Here is a 27,227-nt window from a genome sequence, read left to right as displayed (position 1 = left end):
TAGATACTCAGGTTGTGTGCAAGACTATTCAACCAGTATCAGTCTTGAGTATGTTTGACCAAATCATTAAAGAAGCTTTAAGTTCCTTCAAAGAATTCAAGTTCAAATTTGTGAAACAGTATGCAAATCAAGTTTTCTGTAGCATTGCTAGGGAAGTTGTTTCTGTGTCTGACTGTAAAGAATGTTTAACCATTCCATCGATCTTTATTGTAAACGTTTCAGCATATGATTAATGAATTAAATTCTTTATTTTCAAAAGAAAAAAACAATCAATCTCTTATATATTATCTTGTATTTATATACTTTGAATTACTGATTTAATTAAATAAACAAATTCAACATTCAATTATTCATGCATATTCTATATGATCTTACATTGACATACTTTAAAGTACTTAGGGTCCGTTTGGAAAGCAGGAAAATGACTTATGAAAAATGAGTCATTTTCCAAAAGTCATTTTCCAGAAGTCATTTTCATTTCCTGTGTTTGGCTACCTAACAGAAAACTGTTGTTGTGTGTTTGGTTCATTTTCTAGAAAATGAGAAGGAAAATGACAAAACCCAAAAGAAAAAATCACAAACATCAATGGTGAAATTGTAACTACAGACGGAAATTTCACAAACCCAAAATTTTTCACAAACTATACAAATTTCACAAATCCAGATGGTGAAATCACAAACCCAACAATTTTCCAACTCACAAATTTCACCTCAAACAAATAGAAAAAAAAAAAAAAAAATTGTAACAGCACATTCGACGCTGAAGCCTCCGTCTATCTCTCCGGTGGCGACGGTCTCCGGCTGACCGGTGGTGTAGCTTTCCTTTCCTCAGCAGCAGCGGGAACAGAAATGGTGATTCCGGTGTGGACAACAGATTCGGTGGTGAAGCAACGACCCTTGAACTTCCGTCTCTCTCCGGCGGTAACAAAAATGGTGGACGCAGTTGAGCAGATCGACGGCGGCAACGGTCTCCGGCGGTCCCTTTCTGCCTTTCTTCCTCAGTAGTTGCGAATTTCTTTTGTTGGTGATTGGTTCTTTCTGATTTTTTGGAGGCTTAGCTTCATTGATGAGAGAATGGAAAATGACCTTATTTTTTATTGACCAGAGTTGATTTTACTTTGACTTCTCATTTTCCTACTTAGCCAAACACAAAAAAACCCGAAAAATGATTTCCAAAAATCATTTTCCGGATTTTCAAACACATCTTTATTTAAAAATAATATCATCAAGCATTATCTCATTTCCTAGCCAATAAAATTAGGCATATAATAGGTGGAAAAAAAACAAACAACTTCCAAAAGCATTTTTTTCGATAATTCACCGTAAAGTATTTTTAAGAAGTGGCAGAAAACTCTCAAAAACCCCTCCAAACACCGCCTGTGTGCCTGGCCGCCTGGGTGGTCATCTGAATTCTCTTTCCCCTTCTTCAATTGCTCCTTCGACCTACAACGCTTTGTACAGATTTTGTTTGCCCTTCTCCATTGTTTTCTAAGATACGCCACCATTGATCTAGACGAGGAAGCATCAGCCGTTGAAACCTTCATTCATAGGAAGAAGAAATTGTTGCCACGCCACCATAGATTCCTTTAAGGTATTTAATCCCTTCTTCACTCTTCACTCTTCACTCTATGTCTATAAACTTTCCACTCTTCGCTCCTTTATTGAATTTGTTGTTGTGATAATTAGAAATCCTTTATATTATTCTCCATTCCTCTGTTTTTTTCCCTGCGGATTTGCTTCTTAAACAGTCACTCCATTCACCATTGTTTGATAATTGTTATATTTGATGGGAGTGAAGCACTGGACAAAAAGATGCTGGGGCGGTTATTGAGATTTGGAGAGAAGAGTGTTTATGGTAAAGCTCTACTGGTGAATTTCTATTTGTTGTGATAATTAGAAATCCTTTATATTATTCTCCATTCCTCTGTTTTTTTCCCTGCGGATTTGCTTCTTAAACAGTCACTCCATTCACCATTGTTTGATAATTGTTATATTTGATGGGAGTGAAGCACTGGACAAAAAGATGCTGGGGCGGTTATTGAGATTTGGAGAGAAGAGTGTTTATGGTAAAGCTCTACTGGTGAATTTCTATAAGTTACTGCTAGATTGTAGTCTAAAAAAGAATAGTATTACAAAATTGATTGCTTGCTGTAGTCTGGTGAATCTACTGGTTAATTTTTTATAAATCATTTTTATTTCAATATCAAACTAATATTTCCTGGATTTTCTTATGATCTTATGATTTTTTATTCTCATATTTCTATTAGAAAATGTTTAATTTATATGCTGATTACCTTATATATGCATTGAAAGAGATTAGTATTACAAAATTGATTGTTTGTTGCAAGAAAATGATTATTTTAAATATTATTGAGTATTATAGGTCATGATTTTGCTAGAATTGTTAGAACTCTGCAGCTCAACTAGACTGGTGATCAATGTGATAGTTGTATCTTGTTATTATTTGAAAAATGAAAATGGTGATAATTTTGTGAAAGCTCATCTTGGTTAGTTGCAGAGTATTAATTTTATGATTCTACACACAAAAAAGCAATATTTTATATGCATTTCTATTTACTAGTCTGTTCTAAGTTGTAATATATGTGTATATGTCTGAATTGACTATTCCTATTCTTCTATATCCCTTAGCAACTTATACCCATATGAAGCTTTAGGAATATTAGAAAAAGTAGTCACTAGGAAAACTAATAAACTTTTTGCCCGCAGAAGGCACTTGGTGCTAGTCAGGCGCGTAGCGCCTAGGTGGTCGAGTAATTTTTTTTTTAAAAAGGCCGTGGGTAGTGAGGCAGTGAGCACTACTATTAGACTGTTATAATCCCCCAAACTAGTCAATTACATATGTTAGATTGTTAGTTGAGTACTTGGCTGGAGAAGTGTGGAAGAGGAGTAGCCAAGCAGGCGACAACGTGCAGGCGAGGTGCGACTGCGACGAGCGGACGAGGAGGAGTGTGGCTACGACTGCAACAACTAGACGGCTAGACGATTGGCGATGGCGATTAAGGCTATGATTTTGTGGAGAGGGTGACGCTAAGCTCTGTGGGCGCTCAGTGTTTTTTTTTTTTTTTTTTTTTTTTGGTTTTAGTCGAAATTGATTTGTTTTGCTCAAAACGAAGTCGTTTTGAGGGAAACAAACCAATGTTTTTTTAGAAAAACACTTGCCCTACTTGGCCAAGTTGGGCGCCTAGTCGCCTGGCCAACTAAAAGTCGCCTAGGGCTAAAATCCCCTAGGCCGATTTTACGACACTGAAATTTAGAAAGGTAAACTTTAAGAGAAGAATAACCAATAAGTACAAAACTTAATGCTTTATTTGATGTTATTCTTTTTTTTTTTTTTTTTGGATGACAAGGGAAACCCCACAACCCTTTCGGGTGTAGGTAAGGTAAACTTCAAGAGAAGAATAACCAATAAGTACAAAACTTAATGCTTTATTTGATGTTTTTTTTTTTGGATGACGAGGGAAACCCCACAACCCTTTCGGGTGTAGGTAAACCTTGCCCTGTGACCCTAGCTGGCAAAGGACCACAATAAAGTAAACTGGCCTAAGTTACCCATAGCTGACCGATTCAAACCAAGAGGGCAAGAAGTCAAACTCGTGACCTTGTGGTTACAAGTGTGGATCTCTTGACATCTTGGCTGGGGTTACCCCATGTTATTCTTTCTTTTTCTTTGTAGATCTTGTATACTAAAGTTGCTTGCTACAGGGAAATCTTCATATTTAATGCATAAGGGGTAAATTTTTATTCTAATTGTTGAAGTAGTTCTGCGTGGGTAAATCTTGGATCAATTTTCTGCGAAATACTTTACAACATCTTGAAGGGTGTTAAGAGTCCCATATTAATAAAATAATAGAGAATATATGGGTTTATAAGGCCATGAGTTAGGCTAGCTAATAGGTTGGATTCAATCTTTTAGTGTGGTTTGACCCATGTGCATTATAGCCCAATTGAGTCACCCTAGTCCAATCGTAGTTTATAACATAGTATCAGAGCTTGTTCGGTCCACTTTGTGTTTACCCGGTTATGGGTATTAGTGGCGTCCAAGCTTTCGTAAGCTTGCTTGTACAGTCCACTTTGGTGGCGTTTAGAGTTTTTGTTTCAGAGGAAGGGTCCGATCCAATTTCAAGTGGTCAACTGATTAGATTCAAAATAACCCGGTTGTCCACTTGAGGGGGAGCATTAAGAGTCCCATTGATAAAATAATAGAGAATATATGGGTTTATAAGATCATGGGTTAGACTAGCTAATATGTTGGATTTAATCTTTTAGTGGGGTTTGGACCCATGTGCATTATAGCCCAGTTGAGTGACCCTAGCCCAATCTTAGTTTATAACAATGGGGTAGATAAATTTATTGATTTTGCAATTGGGCATAGATGTGTTGTTGGAAGAATATTATGCCCTTCTGTGAAATGTAAATTTATACATTGGTTACATAAACATGATATGAAAGAACACTTGATTTGCGTCTGGGTTTTACCTGGATATGTTCATTGGGTTTGGCATGGTGAGGGAGGGTCTATGAACACTTATAGTACTACTCCTAATATTGTGCATGATGTTCAAATTAATAACCCTGGAGTAAACATTGTTCATGATATTTTTGCACATATTTCACATGGTATACATGAACCTTGTACATCATACCAAGCAGTTTTTTGGGTTCTTAGAGATGAAGTAGTTCACGAAGAGGATAGTGAAGAAAGTAAGATATTTTATCACTTGTTCAAAGATGGAAATCAAGACGTGTATGAAGGATGCATCAAGTACTCAAAATTGTCAATTTTGACTTTTTTTGTTAAAGTTGTATCATATCAGTGATTGTGTGGAATTAGCAATAAAACAATGTCCTTGATTTTTGAATTGTTAAAAGATGCCTTTGAACAAGCAAGGCTTTCTGAATCTTTCTACGAGGCAAAAAAATTATAAAGAAACTTAGTCTTAATTACATTACTATTTGTGCATGCCTAAATGATAGCATGCTATACTGGGGAGATGATGAAAGTGGAGAAACATGCAAAGTATGCCCAACACAAACCAAAAATCAAAGAAAATACAGAATGGGCACAAAGGCTTTGTATTATTGCTATAATAGAGAGATAAAATGCAGATTATATCATTATAAGATGGTACTTTGTAATGCTTATAATGCAATAAAGATTGCGTGATAACTGAGAACGATGCTAAAGTTTAAGACCTTTTAGATATATGAGATGCTAAGTAACTAACTCAGGTGATTGCCTTACTAAATTAGGATTAAACAACTAACTTCTTAGCATGAGCTTATCACACTAGAGCTGTGCAAATATGGGCTATAAAGCCAACCTTGTGTTGCCTGAGTTGGATTCTTGGGTCCTTGCTACTTCTGATGATTTTTGTGAATGTTAATGTTTTGAAATCAATCTTGTTTTGTGTCTTCATCAAATATTTCTTTTACCTTTCTAAAAAAAGAAAATAATAATTCGTAATTTTTTTTTTTCATCCGTTTTTTTTTTTGTTGCACCATCTTTTTAAATTTGCAAAATTGATGACCCATGTATGTATTGGTATTATGTGAACAGGGATTGAAGGTTCTGAATCGATGATTATGTGAACAGGGATTTAGGTTCTTTAAGGAAATCCGAAATCTAATGGACTTCTCGGAGGATTGGAAGTCCCTGTGGCCCATATCCTCTATTTTCTCTCCTCCACTCCTCCTCCCCAACGAAGGATCTTCCTCTTCCAAGCGGCGTCATGTTGAGAAGAACCCTATCGGACCTCTGATTTTTAACCCATGCCAGGAAACACTAACCCAACTCCTGAACTCCCCCTCTCTCGCCCCTCGACTCCCTCCTCCATATCCAGACCTTACCCTTCCGAGATTTATCTTAACTTCAAGCACAACCAACCAGTCTATTGCCTCTACCATTGCATCAAACATGGGGCCCCAGGTTTCTGACACCATCCACAACTTCAATGCTCTTCAATTGCTTCGTTGCCCAAAAATAAAAGCTAACGACAATAACATGCATAATACAGTTCTTGCTTTTTTCCCCACTGGAGATAATTATGACCAGCTTGGGTTTACTATGATCAATTTAAATGATTCTAAATTGAACGTCAAGAAATTCAAGGATGGGAAAGATTTCGTTGTGCATAGTCGCAAGTTGAATCATCGGATTTTGAGATTATTGGTAAACCCTGCTACTGATTTTGATTGCTATTATTCTTCTTCCGGTAATTATTGTTATTCATCTTCGAATTATACTTGTATTGGGTATATCATGGTTTGTACCATGTATTCTGTGCATTGGTACAGTGTGAAGATGCCTAAAGGGGTGGGAAGTATAGTATTAGATTATGAAGGCAATGCTGGATTTAAGTTGTTTCAGGGTTCTGCAGTTGTTCATGCCTGTTGGAGTCCACATTTGCATGAAGAGTGTGTGGTGTTGCTGGAGAGTGGTAAACTATTCTTGTTTGATGTGAGTTATTGGTTGAAAAATGAGAGATTGTTAAGCATAGAAGGAAAGAAATTGAGTGTTTCCTTTGATAATTTGAATGAAAATGAGAGTTGGTTGAGTTGTGAATTTAGTTGGCACCCAAGAATTTTGGTTGTTGCTCATTCTAGTGCTGTTTTCCTTGTTGATTTGAGGTTTGACAAGTGTGAAGTTTGCACTTTACTGAAGATTGAGTTGTTTTCTGTGGGGAAATTTGATAGATTTGTTGCCCTATCTAGGTCAGATTCCAGTGGGTTCTGTTTTGCTGCTGCTTCAAACAATTTGCTGCTACTTTGTGATGTGAGAAAACCATCCATGCCAGTGTTGCAGTGGACCCATAGTCTCCAAAATCCAGGATATGTTACTGTTTTCCAACTGTCTGAGTTAAGACCAATCACAGAAGATGAAAATTTCAAGTGGGCATCTGAATCAGGCCACTGTATTTTGTTGGGTTCATTTTGGAATTGTGAATTTGTTCTTTTTTGCTATGGACCAGATAATGAGAGAGGACCTGTTCTTTCTGAGATTTCAACAGTCTGCAACTCATTCTATTCGTGGGGACTCCCTTCAGAACTTTCTTTGTCTGGTCGTGATTGTTTTTGCGGAAGTTGTCTCATAAGAAGAGATTGCCTGAAGGATCTTCTTCCCGATTGGATTGATTGGAAACAGAAGAAAGACATTATTTTGGGGTTTGGCATTCTTGAAAATGATCTGCATGTTCAATGGGATAATTGTGAAAAATTTGTTGGGTTTTCACTTATTAGGTTAATGTCCTCTGGCAAACTAGAAGCACAAAGATACTCTGCAGCATGGGAATTTGATAAAATTTTAGAAGCAGCTCACAAGGAGTCAACTTTTAGCATTGAGGACAATTTTTTGTATGACATAGGCAATGATGAGAATATGTTGCAAAAGAAACATGAATATCTGAAAATTGAGTTTCTCAAAGAGTATTTGAATGGTAATGTTGCTAAAATTGTCAGCAGGAGACAAATAGAGCTTCAGAACTATGCTGAGGAAAATCAATCAAAGTTCCATCAAGAAATATGCGAGGAGTTGAAGATTTGCGGCATAACTGCGTTGAGATCACCCCAAATTATTTCAGATATGCTCAAAGATGCCAGATTTCCTACTAGCATTCATGAGATTTCTTTGAAAAGCATTTGGGGCAATTTGCCTATAAATCTCCTGGCATTGGCTTTCTCTGCCTCTAAACTCTCTGATCCTCACCTGAAGCAGAAGAGAGCTACTTCTAATGTGGGTGATATTCTTGTTAAAAACCCATTGCCTTTCCCCTTTGGGTATACATCTGAAAAAGTGCAGCTTTCCAATGCCCTTGTCAGTCCAGTTCTTCCTACTCATATTCTGATTCTACTTCGTGACCAGCAATTGGATGAAAGGGATATTTTACCAGTTGATGATGAACTCCGACTCAATTGTGATAAAGTAATGGAAGCAATACATGCATTGCAATCTTCTTCGCCCTTCGGTGACAATCCAGTTTCCCTTGCTGATGATACCGATGGCATGCCAAATGCGGCTGAAAAACTGAACGTTTTGGGTATACACAGACCTACATTTTCTTCTCCAGATGTGGCACTAGAAGAATCTGAATATATGATGTATGAGACCTTTGTTTATCAAAAACGCCAAGAGCCTATCTCTGATGCACAGGACAAGGTGACAGCATTGGAGCTGTTTGATGAGGGATGCCCATTACAGTTGAAGTTTGATGGTTGTGATTTTGACTTGACACCAACGGAGCTGGATTTGTTTCAGCAGTTGAAGAGGCAAGACTTAAATTTTCAGAGAAGTTTTCAACCATATCAAGAATATTTAATCAACTCAGAGAGATTTCTCTAATTTCTTTTCATCTTTTTCAAGTTTAGATTCCCTTTAGGAGGGATTGTACAGCAATTTTCTTAGATTGTAACATGTAGTTAACCACTTCACTAGAGCTATGATAGAACTTCTCTACTGTCAAGATTTTTTGTTTTTGTTTTTGTTTTTGTTTTTTAAAGTGATGAGTTTAAAGGAAGTTGTGGCTTCTGGGCTGCTAGTAAAAGATAGTTTTCAAGCATGCCCACCTTGTATTGTTATGGCTGCACCTAACTATATATGCTACTCAAAATTCTTATATCCTATCTATGCCAATTTCTTGGGTCTTATGTTTAGTTTCTTTTGAAACCACCATATTTGTTTCTTTCCTCTTTTGTTCACATGCCTTGTTGTAAGTGTCCTTACTGCTGAAACTTTTGAATTCTAGGTCAGAGATGAAGGTAGAAGGAGATTTCATGGTGCATTTTCAGGTTGTTATTCTGCAGGATATTACGATACACAGTTGGCTCAAATCAAAAGAAGGTAGTTTGTTTTACAATTATTAATTAGGTCCCGTTCTGCAAATTATTGTGTGGACCATAGTTTACACAGTGCTATGTGGACCATAACAAAATGTACATTTTTAATATACTAAAAGTACATTATTTGTGTACTGAATGTACATTATACAAAATAATGTAATTTTAGTACTCAGATAATATACTTTTCTGGAATATAATGTACATTTTTTATATACTAAAAGTACATTATTTGATAGTATGATCCACACAATAATGATTGGTTCCGCTCAATCTCATGCCTTGACACATGGTGATAATCTAAGATTGTGTTAGGTCACTCAACTGGACTATAATGCACATGGGTCAAACGACACTAAAAGATTGAATACAATCAATTAGCTAGTTTAACTCATAGCTTTATAAACTCATGTGCTATATATTATTCTATCAATGCGAGATTCTTAACAGACTCCACTAGTCATTTACTTCGTCTCAAGAAATCAAGCAGCAAAGTATTTTTAACATTTTGGATGATGATGATGAGAAAGATGTATGTTTTCTTGTTTTAGCATTCCTGGTTCTCTAGAGCATCTCCAATAGTTGTAGTTATTGAGACATTTTTGCAGGTGTGACTAGAAAGAGAAGATGAGAGACGAGAAGAAAGAAAAACAAAAAAAAAAAATCTAAATATATATATATATACCAGGACTATGTGGTCTAATGGTATTCGGGTTGGACTTCCATTTGGAAGATTATGAGTTCAAGCCTCAGGGGAGGCGTTATTGGTTCTTTGTGTAAGTATATGAACAGATACTATAATGTAATAGAGCCACTGGCTGGGTGCGACTCACGTAGTCACATACAAGGGCGGGAGTCTATTGTTTTTTAGGTGGGGCCCATTGTTGAGGCAAAAAACCAACCCCTCCTGCAATTATCTCTCACATTCTCTCTCCTACTCCTCTCACTTCCACTTAGGGCATCCTCATTAGTGTTGAGCTCTGATACCAAATTGAAGCATGTGCACCATTTCAACTAAAAGCTTAAGCTGATAGTTGGATTGCACATTAATGGTTATATGCTCAGATACCAAATTGAAGCATGTGCTCCATCTCAACTAAAAGTTTAAGCTGATAGTTGGATTGCACATTAATGGTTATATGCTCAACAATTAGTATGGATTTTGGTGTGGGTTTTGATGAGTTTGTGTAAGTGTGATTAGGAAAGAGAAAATGGTAGAAATGTGGAAAAAAAAATGCTGATTAAAAAAAAAAAAAGACTGTCATTAACGTGCCCGGTGTAGTGCACGCACCCGCTGGGCACCATTTGTGATCTTCACGCAAACAGAGACAAAAATTATTAAAATGGGTGGGTCCCACTTTTTCTGCAAAATCTCCACATTTGCAGTACCAACTCTAACATTCTCTCTCCTCATTATTATCCTTCCATGTTGGCAATTTTCTCTTAAAATACGTGCATAGTCCCCTTATTGGGGATGCCCTTAGAGCATCCTTATCAGTTGGAGATATTAGGGGGAGAATGTAAGAGTGAGTAGGAAAGAGAATAATGTGGGAGGGGAAAAAAAATCAAAACTGATTTTATAAAAAAATATATAAAAAATAAGCATGTATTTCTCTATTTGTTCTCTCTCCTCCATCATTAATTCTTTTTCTTGGGCAGAGTAATATCCCAACATTTGCATATGCTTCCCACCCCCTTCTCTCTCTTGATTCTCTCTCTGCCATTCTGATGTAGATGCTCTTAGAGCATCCTTATCCGTTGGCGATATTAGGGGGAGAATGTAAGAGTGAGTAGGAAAGAAAATAATGTGGGAGGGGAGGGAAAAAAATCAAAACTGGTTTAAAAGAAAAAAAAAAGCATGTCAGAGTAATTCTTTTTCTCTATTCGTTCTCCCTCTTCCATCATTAATTCATTTTTTTTGGACAGAGTAATATCCCAACCTTTGCCGATGTTCCCCACCCTTTCCTCTCTTGGTTCTCTCTCTGCCACCATAACGTTTTGACCTCAAAAGTAGTGAATTTTCCTCTATTTCTCCTATGATGTAGATACTCTTAAGATTAAAAGCCTCAAAAACTTTACCAAAAACCACCCTAATAATGGGGATGTTCTAAAGGGAAGAATATTGTTAATAAAAATAATTGGGTGGGATATGGAGGGCTGCCTAGGGACTTTGTCCCATTTAGGTTTACTGCTGCTGAGTGCTGAACATGTTGCTGGTAAACAAGGAGCAAAAGCAGAGGTTGCACATGCTATCTCATATCAAACAATTTATTTTAAATATTTATATATGAAATTATTAGGTATAATGGATTTGTTTGAATGTATTTATGTATTAAAAGGAAGGTGTTTGATATGTATACCATGTTCTGACTGAGGAATGTTTTATGCCATCCATGGTTTCTTGTGTATATTTGTGAAGTCCAATCTGATTTAATTATTTCAGAGTAGTGGAATTTTCTCATATTAACTAATGTCAGTCTGAAACTCAGACAGAATACATATCATGTTTCTCTGTCTTTGGTATGTGATGCTCTCATCCATCCATAAGATCATTCCTATATTCTATTACGTTTAAAAAAAAAAAAAAAATCTTAAAATTAATCATGAACGGGTAGCATTTTCTGCACTAAGAATGATATATAAGAACCACTATGAGGCAACATGATTGTTAACTACCATTTATTAAAAAAAAAAAAAAAAAAAACCCCAAAGTTCCTTATTTCTAATTTTCGAAATTTCAAATTTAGTGTGCGAGTATGTTTGAGGAATGTGAAGAAGAACCAGCTAGAACCAATGCACCCATCTTCATAGATAATTTGGCATTATTTGGGCAGAAATAACATATACCCCAATAAAAGTTTTTTGTCAAATCGACATCAAAACGATAAATAAAATTATAATTAAAAAAAAAAAAAAACTCTTTAACATCGATTATATTGTGATATATGACGTCAATTTTTTTTTTTTTCGTTGTCGTTATTCCTGATGTAATAAAGAAATGATACAACATCGGTTATAACTGTTTTTTTAAATAGGTACATACGACGTCGTTTTTAACTACAAACCGACATCATATGTATATATTAAATATAATATAGAGATATATACCACGTCGGTTATTTTATTTTAAATAACCGACGTGGTATCTTATTATCTTATTATAAAAATTAAAAATATATACGATGTCGGTTATATTTTTTTAAATAGAAAACATACCACATCGGTTAGTAATAAAAAAAAAAATGGACGTGGTATGTTACTTTTTAAAATTATTTTTTTATTCGTAAAATATACCACGTCGGTTATTTATAAATAACTGACTAGGTATACTGGTATGTTGTTAAAAATTTAAAATTATAACGACATCTGTTATGTAACCGACGTCATATCAATTTTTAAACTTTTTAAAAATTTATATACCATGTCGTTTTAAAAAAAAAAATAAAATAAAAAATCAACGTGGTATATGCATATTATTTTTAAATATCACATTTATTTTATTGTTTCCACCCAAAAAATCAAAAAAGTTATACAATTCACATCAATATTCAAAATCTATGCAATTTTACATTCATACTTTCACAATTGATCAAGTTAATATCAGGGTTGCAAAAATCCCGCCTAGGCACCAAGTAATCGGCGCCTAGGCGCTAGGCGCCCCTAGGCCGTGGCGATTTCCCCCCTAGGCTTCCGCCTAGGAGACCGGCCGCCTAGGCGCCCGCCTAGCGCCTAATTCGGCCGCCTAGCGCCTAACTCGGCCGATTACGTCGAGTTAACTCGTTAATTTCTGTCGAGTTAGCTGAGTTAACCCGGCTGACTCGACCTTGCTAATTTTTTTTCATTTATATGTGTGTGTGTGTGTGTGTGTGTGTGTGTGTGTGTGTGTGTGTGTGTATGTATGTATGTATGTATAATATGACATATATGCACGCACCTATCTATGTATGATTGTATGTATGTATGTATGTATAATATGACATACATGCACCTAGCTATGTATGTATGTATGTATGTATGTATAATATGACATATATGCACCTACACACGTGCACTGTTTTTCATTTTTTCAGTTAGCCGCCTAGACGACCGCCTAGGCCGCTTAGGCCCCGCCTAGGCTGTCTAGGCGCTAGGCGCTACTCTACCGCCCGACTAGCGCCTAGCGCCTATTACAATATCTCACAATTAATCAAATTAATAAATCTCTCAATTAATCAAGCTAATAAATTCTACAATTGATACTAATTAATAATAACAATTTGAAACTAAAATTATCAACATCAATAATTATTTAATGTACTAAAGAAGTGTTGTATTAACTCATTCATCAATAAGAAACTTGGAATATGTGTCTCTAACTTCATCAATCTCATGTTCATTGTAGCGCAATCTTCCTAATCTCTCAAAGCTCTACAAAGTTGAAAATAGATAAATAATCAATAAGCTAATATTTTCAAAAATTTAAAGGATAAAGATATTTTATTAAATTACTTGCTTTATCCATTCCTTTCAACAAATTCGTTGAAATAATTTCTAACATGAATTTCATCACATAATATATTCACATTCGATAGTTCCAACTTGTTGGGCAAACTATATTTGAATTACAATACAATTTTTTAAAAATTTAATAAAAAACAATAAGATATATTAAAAAAAAAAAAAAACTACTAAATACCAACTACACTACCTCAATTTTTAATAACTTTTATGCATAACAATATACTATTGATTTTTACTAAAGCATATACTATTGTAACACCCTCGATTTTTAACCAATTAAAAACTTAAAGATAAAGACAAACTAACCATTTAATTAAGATAAAGCGAAAGCTAACAATAAAGCACGAGAGAGTTATGCCATACCCATTTAACTATAGGTGCACATGCTAGCATCTAATCAAAACCAACATAAGTTAATATCCAATAATTCTAGGCTCACAGGCCACAAGTCTAGAACCACAAAAGGAAAGCTACGCTATCTAAGTCTTCCACTAGCGCGCTCTCAACGATCTATTCGACACTTGAAAACACAAGGGTAGCACCCGTCAGCGAATAATGCTGGTAACCCACCAATACTTGTTGAGTACCATATAATATAAATATAGAGAAAAACATTTGAGACTTGGAATACATAATATAGTCTTTTAAAAATGAGGAGTGGGAACAACAATAGACTCATCATAAAATCACTCTCAATCAAGATCAACATTAAACACTTACTCAATCGGTCAACAAGAACGACAGAAGTAACGTACTCATCAACAAGATACAACATACGATAAGCAATGAAAGAATCACATTAAGCATGCTCATAAGCAATGAAAGACAAGATTCATATTCAACAACATGTTTCAAGTTCCAACCTTATGCCTGGTTCCAACCTTATGGCTACCCCCAACCTTGTTTCAGTTCCAACCATTACTGTAACACCCCTAAATTTTAAAATATTTAAAACTTATAAAATAAAGGCGAATCTAATATTAAATCCCCAAACAGAGCATAAACGAAACATAATAGTCGGGGTGCTATGTCACATCTAGGTTTGAGAACCTAGATGCACAGACTAAACTAACCAAACAAGGCATGAACTATAACTAATATCCATAATACAATTCAAGGCTCACAGGCCATCTAACTAATACTAAGCTAAGTCCACGAGTCCATCTAACGCGCTCCGAAGCTACTGATCTGTACCTGGAAAAACATGCGGAGTAACAATCGTCAGCGAATAATGCTGGTAACCCACTCCAACGCGTTAAGTACAATATAGGTAGATATAAGAAAAATCATTTTGAAACCGGAATACATATATAACCTACGAGGCTCTAATTTTAATCCAAGATCAAGACTCAAGACACGATAATAGACTCGACAATATAATCATAAAGGCTAGCATGCGTCCTAAGAATACGATACAAGACATAATAGACAAATAAGTTCATAGATAGCAAATAGAGACAACAATGGCATTCAAAGACAATCAATTAACAAGAATCATCAAAGCACACAATCCATCTTCCAACCTTATACCAAGTTCCAACCTTGTAGCTCCCCTCCGTCCTTATATCAGTTCCAACCTATACCTCCAGGCCACCCTTATATCGCCTCCCTTATTTTTCCGGGCAACTACATGCCCCCACCGACAAACCACCTTTCAACTACCAACATATCAAGATAACGCCGCAGTGCCATTCGCATGATCCGTACCTCTAGTACCAATATCAAGGGGTCGACGCATATAGCCCCGACATGACACCGCATCACTTATAACTTGACCCGTTCTCAACGGCAAGCTAGTCGAAGGTGGGTTTGTGCCTTTAGCACAGTAACCGCTAGGCCTGTACCTTTGGTACAATGACCGGGCACTCGTTATGCCAACCGCCAACAATTCAATTTCACCAATCATAATCTCATCATCATCATCATCATCAGTCACACCGATCATTGCGCAATGACCACGATACTCATCACCATTCAATCAACACATAATCAATCAATAACAATAAGGACATAACGACAACGACACGTACTACACATAAATTCCTAGAACGGTATTCAAAACATCAAACGAGACTCATACACGACAAACGGGGTACAACGGGACACGAGAAACATCAAACGGGGAAAAACATCACGACCTACCAACAATTTCCAGCGGGTGGGTGGCGGGTGGAGAACCACCCGCCAGCCACCTGCCGGCGGCCAGCCACTATTCCAGCGGGCGGCCGGCGGAACAGTGTTCCCGGGCAGCGGGTACCCGTGCCCCCACCTACCCCCACTAATACTCAGGCAACTTTTTGGTCCCGGGATCTCTAGTGGAACTCAAAACCATGTCCAGACACATTCAAGCACATAACGACAACACCACGGATTCAATTAATGGGATTAAATCAAGAATCATACCAAATACGTTCTAACACGATTCCTAAACATGTCAAGACTCATCATGAATTCATATAACGGTTCAGGAGCATCCGGAACCTCAAGAACATCAATAAATCTATATGCAAAGTCCTAAAGATAAATCCTAGGCTAGACTCAACACCCGATCATGCATAAACCCACCCAAATATACCCAAGAACATCACAACAACGAGATTCACGATATAAACCCTAGAGACAAGCTCTAGACATAATTAAATACAAAATTACACGTATAATCAATTCACAACATTAAGATCATCAAAAATCATTGAATTTTTTTTCCACCGTTTTTCTCTCTCCTCTATATCCCTGTGGCCCTAACAAAAATCATTGAAAATTTTTGGTAGTTGAGGATATCCTTATGTATATCCTTATAAGTTATTTTACATGTTAATCGCTAACATTAATCGATTAATTTTATCAAATATTGTTTTATAAATCATTGATATAATTCACTGATCAAAATTATTAATACAATTCACTACATAGTTAATCGCTAACCACCTATTGTTAAACAAAGTCAATGAAGGAGATGCATATATACACCAATGCTGATTTTTTTCTCACAAGTAAAATTGTGACAAAAGGAAGGTACAATTATTGTACAATCTCTGAAGTAAGAAGAATTTGAAGAAAAGCAAAGGTGTGTGAATCTATCACTTTCCTATGTGATGCTTTTATCCACAGTTTCCACAGTATTATTGTTCTCGAAGAATATTATATGCGATGCTGATAGTGACTAAGCATGAAAATATTGTGGGCGTTTTCTGTTCATGATATTTCCTCACAATCTTCTACGGAGTATTATTTACCATGGTTAAAAAAATTACTAGGCGTCTTGTATATTTTTTATTTTTTAAAAAAATTTAAAAATTTTTTAAGACTTGATAATTATAAATTATTTAATATTTTAATATTTAATATTAAAATATTAAATATTAATAAAAAAACATAGAATTTGAACAATTTAAGCTTATTTTGTTCAAAATGACACATCGTTTTGAGTGAAATAACCCATTCAAAAAAAAGAAAGAAACAATAGCTAATCGGCTGACTAGGTGGTCAGAGCCTATGCGACTTAGGCGGTGCTTAGGCGGCCTAGTCGGCCAACCGCCTATATCACTGATTATGGTGATACACTAGACGACCGACCAGCACCTAGCCTAGGTAGGGATTAATGATTAATCGGTGCCTATGCGGAATTTTTGCAACACTGTTATTTACAAGTATTTTATACCTTATTTAGTCTACAAGGGTGCAAGATTTATAGAGATATTTTAAAATTCTCGAGAATGATTTAGGTTTTTTTTTTTTTTTTTTTTTTTTTTTAATCACAAACATCCCTCTAAAACACATCTAAAAAGCATTTAGTTCGTGTTATTTTTGAATGCTACTGACTCTATTACATTGTAACAACACTTCCATTGAGGCTCGATCTCATGACTTCCCACATAGGAGAGGTCACTACATGCCATCTGAGCACAAAGTGATTAGCTACTATGTACTTATTTAGTTCTCGAGAATGTAAAATAAAATAATATATAATTTTTGCAAAATTTTGAAGAACGTTGTATTGTGGTAACATTAACAGGGCATTTGGTTGGAGGGATTTTAAATTCCCTTCCCACTTAATTCCCACCTAATTCCAAAGGCCATTAAATTCCGTAGTTTTGTTGGAGGGAATTGCAATTCCCCCATTTTCATGGAATTAAAATCCCATGTCCCCCTCCCCCCCCCCCCCCCCCCCCCCCCCCCCTGGTATTTTAATTCCTGGAAAAAAAAGATAGTGATGAGTCAAAATTACCCCTTCATTTTTTAACCTAAAATTAATGTCTAACAACAATAATGAACATTTTTGACTTTATACTAGTTATTCCCTTTCAATTCCCATGTATACCAAACATTGGAATTGAAATTCCCAGTAATTTTATTCCTGTCAACCAAACACTGGAATTTAAATTCCCATTTTATTCCCAGTAATTCAACTCCCATAGAATTACAATTTCTTTCCCACATAATTCCCCCCTTCCCCCCCCCCCCCCCCCCCCTCCAACCAAACGCCCTGTAAGAGTTAATTCCAGCAATGGTCCGCTTAGTTTGTGGAAAGAATTGATAAGGAATTGAATTTAAATTTAATGGAAAAGAAATTGCTTCAAATAAAAATTTCATTGTGTTGATAAAAAATAAATTGTTGAGAATGATAATATAAAGACTCAAATACCCCTAAATAATAAAGATATAGATGGTAATATAGAAATTTATATTGTATTTTTTTTTCAAAAATGTAACAAAAAAATATATATATATATTTAAGGAGACTATGGTTTCTATGAAATAAATATAGGTGATGGTAATATATGACAAATTATACCATGGACCAAGATTCACATTGTATTATAGAAAATAGTCTAAATAACATTCAGATTATGTGTCAGTTAAAATTTTATGTGCTTACAGTTAACAATTATGTGACTGTAAATAAATTGGAGACACATAATATATTAACTATAAGTACATAATTTATTAACTGAAGGCACATGATATATCAAATACAAATATATAATTTTTGAATTAGGATCTACGATGTAAAGTAAATCCTGATCCATGGTATACTAATTGGTAATATACGTGGAACCAAGAAACGTAATTATATTATTTCTTGGGAAAATGGCACTTTTTCCCCCTGTGTTATATACCTATAGCATTTTTCCCCCCTAAATTATTAAAGTGGCTGTTTTTCCCCCTGAAATGTTAAATGGACATATTTACCCTTAAACTAAATATTTAATTTATTTTTTTCTCCAACAAATTATGACCATAATTTGGTTCAAACCAAACAAACACTATAGCAACCAAACCGAAATATTCCTATTACAATTTAGAATCGAAATTCGATATTTAGAGTTTATTAAAATCGTGAACCGGAACGGACGGTTCATGTTCCGAACTGAAAAAATAAAATACATTTATTGTTGAATTTAGACTATTTTAAAATAAAAAATAAGATTTTAAAATAAAGACGGTTCAAAATCGCGAATCGAATCCGGAACTGCCGGTTCACGGTTAAGATTCAATTTTTTTGATACATAATTTTAATAAATTGACATTTAAATATTGGGTTCTAGATTTGAATTATAACCAAAAACTATTAATTCGATTGCTTTAGTATCCGGTTCAATTCAAACCGATCCGTGGTCATCCCTACGTATACGCAATAATTTGTTGGAGTAGTAAAATAAATAAAATGTTTACTTTAAGGGTATAAATGTCAATTTAATATATCATGGGGAAAAAACACCACTTTTAGAATAATTGAGGAGGCTAATGTGCTTACCTAAATAATTGAGGGGGAAAAAGTGCTATACGTATATAACTCAGGGGCAAAAAGTGCCATTTTCCCTTATTTCTTTGTCTGAAAGAATATTCTTTATTTTCTTGAAATTTTATACTATATTTTACTAAACACTAAACAGCAACACCATGACAGCAAACTTTCTGAGAAAAGCAATGTTCCGCTGGTAATTTGAGCCCACTGTCTCCAATACATTACAGAATAACAAAATCTTGCAGTGTTACAACTAGCAACATTATCCAATTAATTTGTTTTCTTAATTTTAAATAAATTATGATTTACCATGACAAAAAACTTTAGGATAAAGATTATTAAGGAGTAGTCTTTGCTTCATGTGTTTACACACTAAGAATAGAAATCAAAATCATAGTCAGTGACAATTTTTTAAAACATAATTATGGGTTTTGAATTTTAATTACCCATTCAATTAAAAATTTCATTTCCTAATTATAAAGGATTATCGTTCCATCTTATTGGTAATCTAACTTTTAAGTTTGGATTAATACTTTTAGATTTTTGTTTTGATTTTTTTTTTTTTATATTGATACTTTGGATGCCATTATATTAGAATCAATTGTCATGATTTTTTATTTTCGTATTTTTAAAACATTTTTTCCTATTATAAGGTCATACACAACTAAATATCAATATTGATAATCATTCCAGCTCCACCCTCCTACCAAACATGCAAAATACTTTTACCAAAATTTATTACCATTACCAAGTATGTAATTCGCATTCCGATTCCGATTCCATATGCAAACCAAACACACCCTTAAAATCCAATTCATATAAGAACCAATCTAATCTAAACTCTTTATTTTGTAATATTTGATGAATAAGAAATCAAATAAGAAAATGACTCCATCGTTTCACACACACACACACACACACACACACACACACACACACACACACACACACATATATATATATATATATATATATATATATATATATATATATATATAGGTACATAATTAGGCGCAAATCAGTCTTAATCTGTGAACTACTAACAGGGCCTTTGGTTGAATGAAATTTAAATTCTCTTCCCACTTAATTCTCACCTAAATTCAAAGGCCACAAAATTCCCTTGTTTGGTTGAAAGGAATTGCAATTCTCCCATTTTCATGGAATTAAAATCCCATGGGATTTTAATTCCTGGGATTTTAGAAATAAAAAAAGATAATGATGAGTCAAAATTACCACTTCCTTTTTTAACCTAAAATTAATGCCTAACAACAACAATGAACATTTTTGACTTTACTACTTATTCCCTTTCAATTTCCATGTATGCCAAACATTGGAATTGAAATTCCAGTAATTCTATTCCTGTAAACCAAACACTGAAATTTAAATTTTCACTTTATTCCCAGTAATTTATCCCCCATGGAATTGCAATTTCTTTCCCACGTAATTCTCCCTCTCCAACCAAACGCCGTGTAAAGGATTGCATCACAAATTCACAACTATTACAAGATTCCACCGCAATGGTTCCTAGACATGCTTGGAGGACCTTTGCCGTGCATATATATATATATATATATATATATATATATATATATATATATATATATATATTATGTTTGAAATTGGTAACAAATTAAAGTAGCTTTGGTTTTATCCCCTGACATGGCAACACAAAGCTTCCCATGTTACATATACTTGTGGATAAGTTCAAATCTTGTGATTGACTTTTCCCTGCTTTTGATTTTTGAAGAATTGTGTCCATCTACAGTTCTACACTACACTGATGCCAAATGTCAGTATGTCCCATCCTATGATCCTACTCTCTCCAAAATTTAAATTCTTCAGCTTACACTTGTTCTTCCTCACTTCTCCCATTTGCTTTTCTGTTTTCGGAATATCTGCTTAAACTCTGGATGGAAGAGAAATCAATCCGCGTATAATTCATACTTGCTTAAATCGCATTCGCCTCCCAGTGTTCTTGATTTCAGTTGTGATTCTGCCTTGCGTACCCTGCACTCTTGAAAAAGGTACACTCTTTATGCTGTTTTCTCTAGAATTCGTTCCTAAATGCAAATTTTAATAATCAGTTAGCATAGATCATTGATAAGTGTTTGGGGTTATTTGTTGGTTTTGTTTTTACCTTGAAATATGATTATTATGTTATTAGTTTATGTTTCTGCTTACTTATTTTGTGGAGGAATTAGGGTTTCTTGTGAAATTTCTGATGGTGTGGTTAAATACGAATATTTGTTATGGTTTTGTTCAGGTTTCAGCCCTAGTTGTGAATCTATAAGATCGGTGAGAAAATGTTAGTTCTTAACATGAATTCTAAGAGGCAAAGGAGGCCAAATGTTAGATTGTGGGAGGTAGGAGACCTACCTGCAGCTTTTACATGCGGTGTTTCTCAGAGGATTAAGCAAAGAAGGTGGAAAGATGATTCGATAAGAAATAATGAATTGGAGAATAATGGTAACTCTGGTTTTCCTCAGCAGTTTCCCCATGAATTTGGGTTCTTGGAATTTGGCATCCCTGCAGAGGTGCCAGCAGATAACAGTGAAAACAAGAACCCAAATTCTTTGAAATTAGTTCCTGAAATTTCTGATCAGGATGAAATTAGTGGGAGTAAGGCTGCTGAGCTTTGTTTTGGTAGCATTACCAGGAAGTCTAGGCTAATGAAGCGTCGCAGGAGAAGCCCGGATAGCCTTTTTCTCGATCCTTGGGGATCCAAAGTTCATCTGGCGAGAAATATAGGCGAAGATTTCACATTAAAGTGTGGCATCAATGAATCTTCCGGGCACGAAACTACATGGACCAATGAAGACGCTTGTGCGATGGCGATGGAGACTGCGGAACCCAATTCCAGTGTGCAAATGGTGCAGAGTTCAAATGAACATTATTGTGATGAAGCAGAGATCGCGTTTCCCTTATCTACTGGTGAAGGTGACAAGGGAGAAACCCGAGAAGAATATACAACAAACGGCGTTGGGGAATGGCTTGAGGAGATTGGGTTTGGGAAGTATGCTGAGTTGTTTGAAATGCATGAGGTGGATGAAGAAACTTTGCCTTTACTCACTCTTGATGACCTCAAAGAAATGGGAATTTTCGCTGTTGGGGTTCGGCGCAAGTTGCTCAATGCAATCAAAAGGGCAAAGGGAAGGCAATTCCAGATATCTACTTGAGGAACAGATCTAACATCTCTGTAAAGAAATAAACACAGATGGCAACGTTGTAAATATTTTGTCGTCTCGATCAATGTAATATATGGACCATGTATACCGACTTGAATAAGATGTTTGTAACTTTGTCTTTGCGACTTTGCCTCTTGGTAAGAGTTAATCTGTATCTGTCACTCATTCAGCACTAAAAGGAAAAAAGGTATCATGATGCAGAACACGGTTGAACACAACGTTCTGGAAATGCATAAAAGCGAATAAGAACATTGGGAAATTTTGCTTCTTGAGGTAATTCCTATACAATCTTATTGATATTTTACTTGTATCTCTGATTTCTCTTTCTTTCTGATTGAAATCGTATTATTCTTCTTCTTTGTATCTTCGATTCACTGCGATTGAGCTCTTCTTCTTGACCACAATTTTGATTTCGTTAATGAAAGAGGCAACAAATCGGACAGAATTGAACATTGATGGTTCATCTTCAATATTACGATTTTTTCTATCCTGGTTTTTACAGTCAGAGCTTGATTATACTATTAATGATTTGCTAGTGTTTCGACACGTATGAAGATGCATTAGCAATTCGATTTTTTTTTTTTTTTTTTTTTTTGTGTTGTTAGTGCGATGAATTTGCTGTTACAATTATGATTTATTCATGTTCGTGTTTTCAATATTTGAATTTGTGATTTACATTGATTATTATTAACAATGTATGTGATTTCGGTAAATTTGTATTGATGATTTTCTACTTTTATATACTTGATTGTATTGTGTGATTTATTTTCTTATGTTTTTGTATTCTTTTTTTTAATATATATTTTATGTATTATTATTATGATTTATGAACATTAAGCACTACGTTTGTGATTCTGTAACATAGTTGAAGTGAAGTGTATTTGTCAATATTCTTTATGGGTTTTGTCTGGTTATGTTTTGTTATGCCATTATGGCTGAGGTAATTGCCAGCAGAGGATACAATGGGGACATGTTCAAAAGAGACTGTGATATTCAGTCTCGTGCATGTTGCAATCAAGAAAAAGTCAAGAGATTTTTTTCACCGGACCTATAGCATTATTCATAATGGTAAAATAAACTAATTCTGAGTATCTCTAAAGTGTTTTTATTTTAATTCATAAGTTGCAATTGAATCTATTATGTGTGCTATGTTGTTGTTTTATGAACACTTGGTTAAATATTGTGTTTTTAATGCATTATAATTGTGAATCTGAAAAAGAGAATTTGAAAACACAAGGCAGAGTACTAAATTTTAAAAAGATTAAATTGTGTAGTTTTAGTATTAGAATTGTGAACTTCCAGAATGTAATTTGTGTTTCTATGTGAAAACACATAACTGTAGAAGAGAATTTGTGAGGACGTGACTGTGCGTAATAGGCCAACAAGGAAGTTTAAGAACATCCCCTGTATCTATGGTCACCTTATTGGACTGAACACGCAACATACCTGCACAATGCTACTGTCAGAGAGAAGATCATACCAAATTATGCATTCATGGAGGAAACTGAGGAACACCCAAAAAGGTATGTTGACTCTAAATATTTAGTAAATTTTTTATTTATTCAACATGTATTAAGTAAATTCTTTTTATAAATCCTTTTTTTGTTTTTTGGGGGTTGTAGTGAGATCCTATTTAGCCACAAAGACTACTTTGCTACAACAGAACAATTCGCTACACTTAGCGGGGGTGAAGTAGAAAACATATTCTTGGACATATGGTCATGGAGTGGGATCCTATTTAGCCACAAAGTTATCCTTCAACTGAAGCAATATAGTATTTCCTGTCTCTCAGCCAAGCTAGTGTGGAATCATTTTGCCCTCTCTTGATAAAATCTGTGGACAACATTGGAGGTGCATATCCATATAGAGCTTGGAAAGGTGAGATTTTTAGTCTTGTATGAAAGTTGGTATTGTACCAAAATTCTGCAAAAGCCAGTAACCATTTCCCCCACTGTTTTGGATTCTGAAACACCATGCACCTTAACTAAGTTTTCACACACTTGTTTGCTCTTTTTGTTTGACCCCATCAGATTGTGGATGATAGGAGGTTGACATACTCAATTTAGTGCACATAAGTTTGAAAATCCCCTTCCAAAATTTACTAACGAAAATTTTATCTTTGCCTGATGCAATATCCTAAGAGGCTAAGATATACCATGAAACCTGTAAACCTCTTTCATTAATAGTTCTGCTATAGATTCAGCTGTGTATGGATGGGATATAGCAATGAAGTGACTATAGTTGGTAAGTCTGTCCGCAGTAGTCAAGACTTCATACACTCTCCTCCTTGCAAATGTCAAATTCCTATATAAACTCCTTGATTAGTTGATTTCCTTCTTCATACCAGGCCAATAAATCAAACTTTTGAACCTCATATAAGTATCACGCTGCCCTGAGTGCCCCCCTACAACTGAGTTATGCAATTCTCCCATTAGTTTTCTCCTTATCTCACCTGTCTGTCAATGTAGATCCTGTTTTTATACCTCAAGATCCCATTCTGAACAGTCATACTGTTAGAGAAAAGAACAAGGAGGTATTTTGATTGACTAGAAACTAAAGAAAAGAAACAGGAAGTCACAAGAGTTTTAGGCTCTTGCCTAGCTACTAAAGCTTAAAGACTAAGGAAGATTATTGGATGCCCTCCTCTCTTCAGGAGGTTACAATTTATAATGCAATGCAAAAAATAAATATAGTAAAGGGAGAGAATTGAGAAGTTGATTTATTTCTGTCAGATTGCATGATTTAAGCTTGTCCCTTGATCAGTGTGTTGATTGTTTGATTTGCCTGATTTGCTGTCCAAATTTCTTACTTTCCAATCTTGTGTTGATTCCCTTTTTTTTTTTTGCGTGAGTAAACCACCCATTCCCTTGGGTGTGTATCACATACCAGTCTGATTTGAGGGGTGAATAAGATAAGTAGCTAAGTATTATTCTTAACAAAAAGTTGATAACTAATTTCCTATCTCATCGTGTTGTCCTGACTTTTAACAAATTTTACTATTTGAGCTTTATTTGTTAATTAAAGCAGTAGTAGACCTTAGCTCTTGTTCTTCTTCCTTCATTCCTTCTTCATGGATTTCCTGAACTTATTATCTCTGTTTCTTGATCAAAATAAAATTACAAAATTTCATACAAAAATAGGGGTCTAAATTTTTATCCTAAAATTATAATTTAGTTCATCAAAATCTAATTACACTTTATTTCTAACAATTTTCCTCTTTTTGATGTCAAAATTTATAGTCAGTTAGTTGGCTTAGTCATAAAAGATTTGACTAGTCTTAGATGAGTTTAACAAAATATATATGACTTATAAGAATTGTTTTTAGACAAATTCCTAACCGCATTTTTGAGACCAATATTGATTAATTCAAATGAAAATTCTCAGGCATGCGATTGATACAAACAAAGTCTAAAAACATTTCATAAGACAATATAGGATCATAAACTGAATCAAAATCATAATATCAACAGCATAGTTAATTATTACAGAACCGTCCGACAGTAAGGAAATAAAACATATTACTAGAAAGATATCATTATCTTGATTTTTCTCTGAGCTAGTCGTTGATATGATCCTTGAGCTTTTTGAAATCTTCCACATATTCATCAACAAAATATTCATTAGAAATTTGACCTGTACTGTAGTAACTAAAGTCTTGTATAATATTATCTCCTGATAGTACTCTGCTAAAAACTACTTAATGCATTCTTCAAAGGATCTTCCTTCTTCCAAGAACTCTCCTTTGTGACATTCATAATGTTCTAGTGCATTTATTATGTGAACATGTGGATTTGCTGAACTTCTATCATTTCCTTTTTCCTTCAACTCCTTGTTCTTTTGTGCAACCCATAATCTCTGATCTCCTTCCGATTGTTTCTTTATGATAGCGGAGACATTCTTCATGGTATATAGTGTTATTCTATCGTTAGCAAAGTATTGTATTGCCCCAAATCTTGTTTTGGGATGATTTGCTGGATATCCAAAATGACTTTTCCTTTTTCTCTCCCTCTGCCACTATTGTTGTCCATAATAGTAGAGGAACCGAGAGCCAAATGACTGCTCTCTTCCCCCTTTTTGGCATAATCAAGCAATTTTTTAATATTATCATCAATTTTATCTACTTTGGCAATGTGTTTACTCTTAAAGACAGATAACTCGTTATGTAAATCAGAGATTTTATTTTCTTGTTGGTGAATTATCTTTATTATACTTGTGCACTGAGTTACTGTGAAACTGTTATCATTGTGTCTCTCAACTTTAATTTTCTTAGACAATGCTGAAAATTTTTCATCCCAATTCTTTTCTTTCTTCTGATTGTACTTTTGCATTACTTTGTTTAAGTTTTTTCTGATGATTACTTAAACTTCTCATCTGCTTGTAGATATCTTCATAGATATGTCTGTCAAGATCTCCTCTAATTTCCATTGCATTGGCAATTTTTGTGTATAAGTTTTCTTGACACTCATTAACCTTGATAAATAAACTGCTCCGCAAATTTTTCTTCATCTTCAACCATATTTTTTGTCGGATTCTTCTTCAACTGCTTTAGTTGCGTAGTCACTTTCTTTCTGGTGAATGGGAACTGTGGTCAACTGCAATCCTTCTTCTTTAGTTGGCATTGTCATCTCTTCATCTCCATAATGGTTAGTTTCACTTAAATTAGATGGTTCAGTCGTGATAATCTTCTTATTACTAATTTCAGACTTGCTTCTTCCTCATCAAATACAAAATCTTGCAAGTGTTCTTCATCAATCACCAGTGTATCAACAAGATTTTCAAGTAAAATATCATTAGCATATTCTAAGGTGGTAGGAGGATATTAGTAACAATATCCATAGCAATTTAATTTTGTGGTGAGTGAGCCGTGATCTTCACTTCTTTTGATCTTGCACTCGGAACATCATAAGTAAATGTAACATTTGTTTTCACTAAATTTTGATCAA

General features: G+C 34.8%; 3 protein-coding genes across 4 annotated transcripts; all 3 read left to right on the top strand.

Annotated features, from left to right (window-relative positions):
• The first annotated feature begins 1,363 nt into the window (after positions 1–1,363).
• LOC109184202 lies at positions 1,364–8,477 on the top strand. 2 transcript variants are annotated; one of them, XM_019334258.1, is made up of 2 exons: positions 1,364–1,591; positions 5,579–8,477. In XM_019334258.1, exon 2 carries the CDS (start codon positions 5,648–5,650, stop codon positions 8,354–8,356), a length of 2,709 nt encoding a protein of 902 aa, XP_019189803.1. In that variant the 5' UTR covers positions 1,364–1,591; positions 5,579–5,647; the 3' UTR covers positions 8,357–8,477. The 2 variants fall into 2 exon arrangements, with proteins under 2 accessions (XP_019189803.1, XP_019189802.1); XM_019334257.1 differs by lacking the exon at positions 1,364–1,591 and adding an exon at positions 1,983–2,066.
• A 12,368-nt stretch (positions 8,478–20,845) lies between these two features.
• LOC109184064 lies at positions 20,846–22,407 on the top strand. Its single transcript, XM_019334096.1, has 2 exons — positions 20,846–21,123; positions 21,363–22,407. The coding sequence occupies exon 2, from the start codon at positions 21,403–21,405 to the stop codon at positions 22,273–22,275; it is 873 nt and encodes a 290-aa protein (XP_019189641.1). The 5' UTR covers positions 20,846–21,123; positions 21,363–21,402; the 3' UTR covers positions 22,276–22,407.
• An 814-nt stretch (positions 22,408–23,221) lies between these two features.
• On the top strand, positions 23,222–24,226 carry LOC109184065. Its single transcript, XM_019334097.1, has 3 exons — positions 23,222–23,352; positions 23,627–23,807; positions 23,907–24,226. Exons 1-3 carry the CDS (start codon positions 23,290–23,292, stop codon positions 23,978–23,980), a joined length of 318 nt encoding a protein of 105 aa, XP_019189642.1. The 5' UTR covers positions 23,222–23,289; the 3' UTR covers positions 23,981–24,226.
• Positions 24,227–27,227: the final 3,001 nt, after the last annotated feature.

Source organism: Ipomoea nil, unplaced genomic scaffold, assembly GCF_001879475.1.
Source record: "Ipomoea nil cultivar Tokyo-kokei standard unplaced genomic scaffold, Asagao_1.1 scaffold1250, whole genome shotgun sequence".
Classification (NCBI taxonomy): domain Eukaryota; kingdom Viridiplantae; phylum Streptophyta; class Magnoliopsida; order Solanales; family Convolvulaceae; genus Ipomoea; species Ipomoea nil.
The sequence above is the reverse complement of the archived record's forward strand: the minus strand, read 5'-3'. Positions and strand labels throughout refer to the sequence as shown.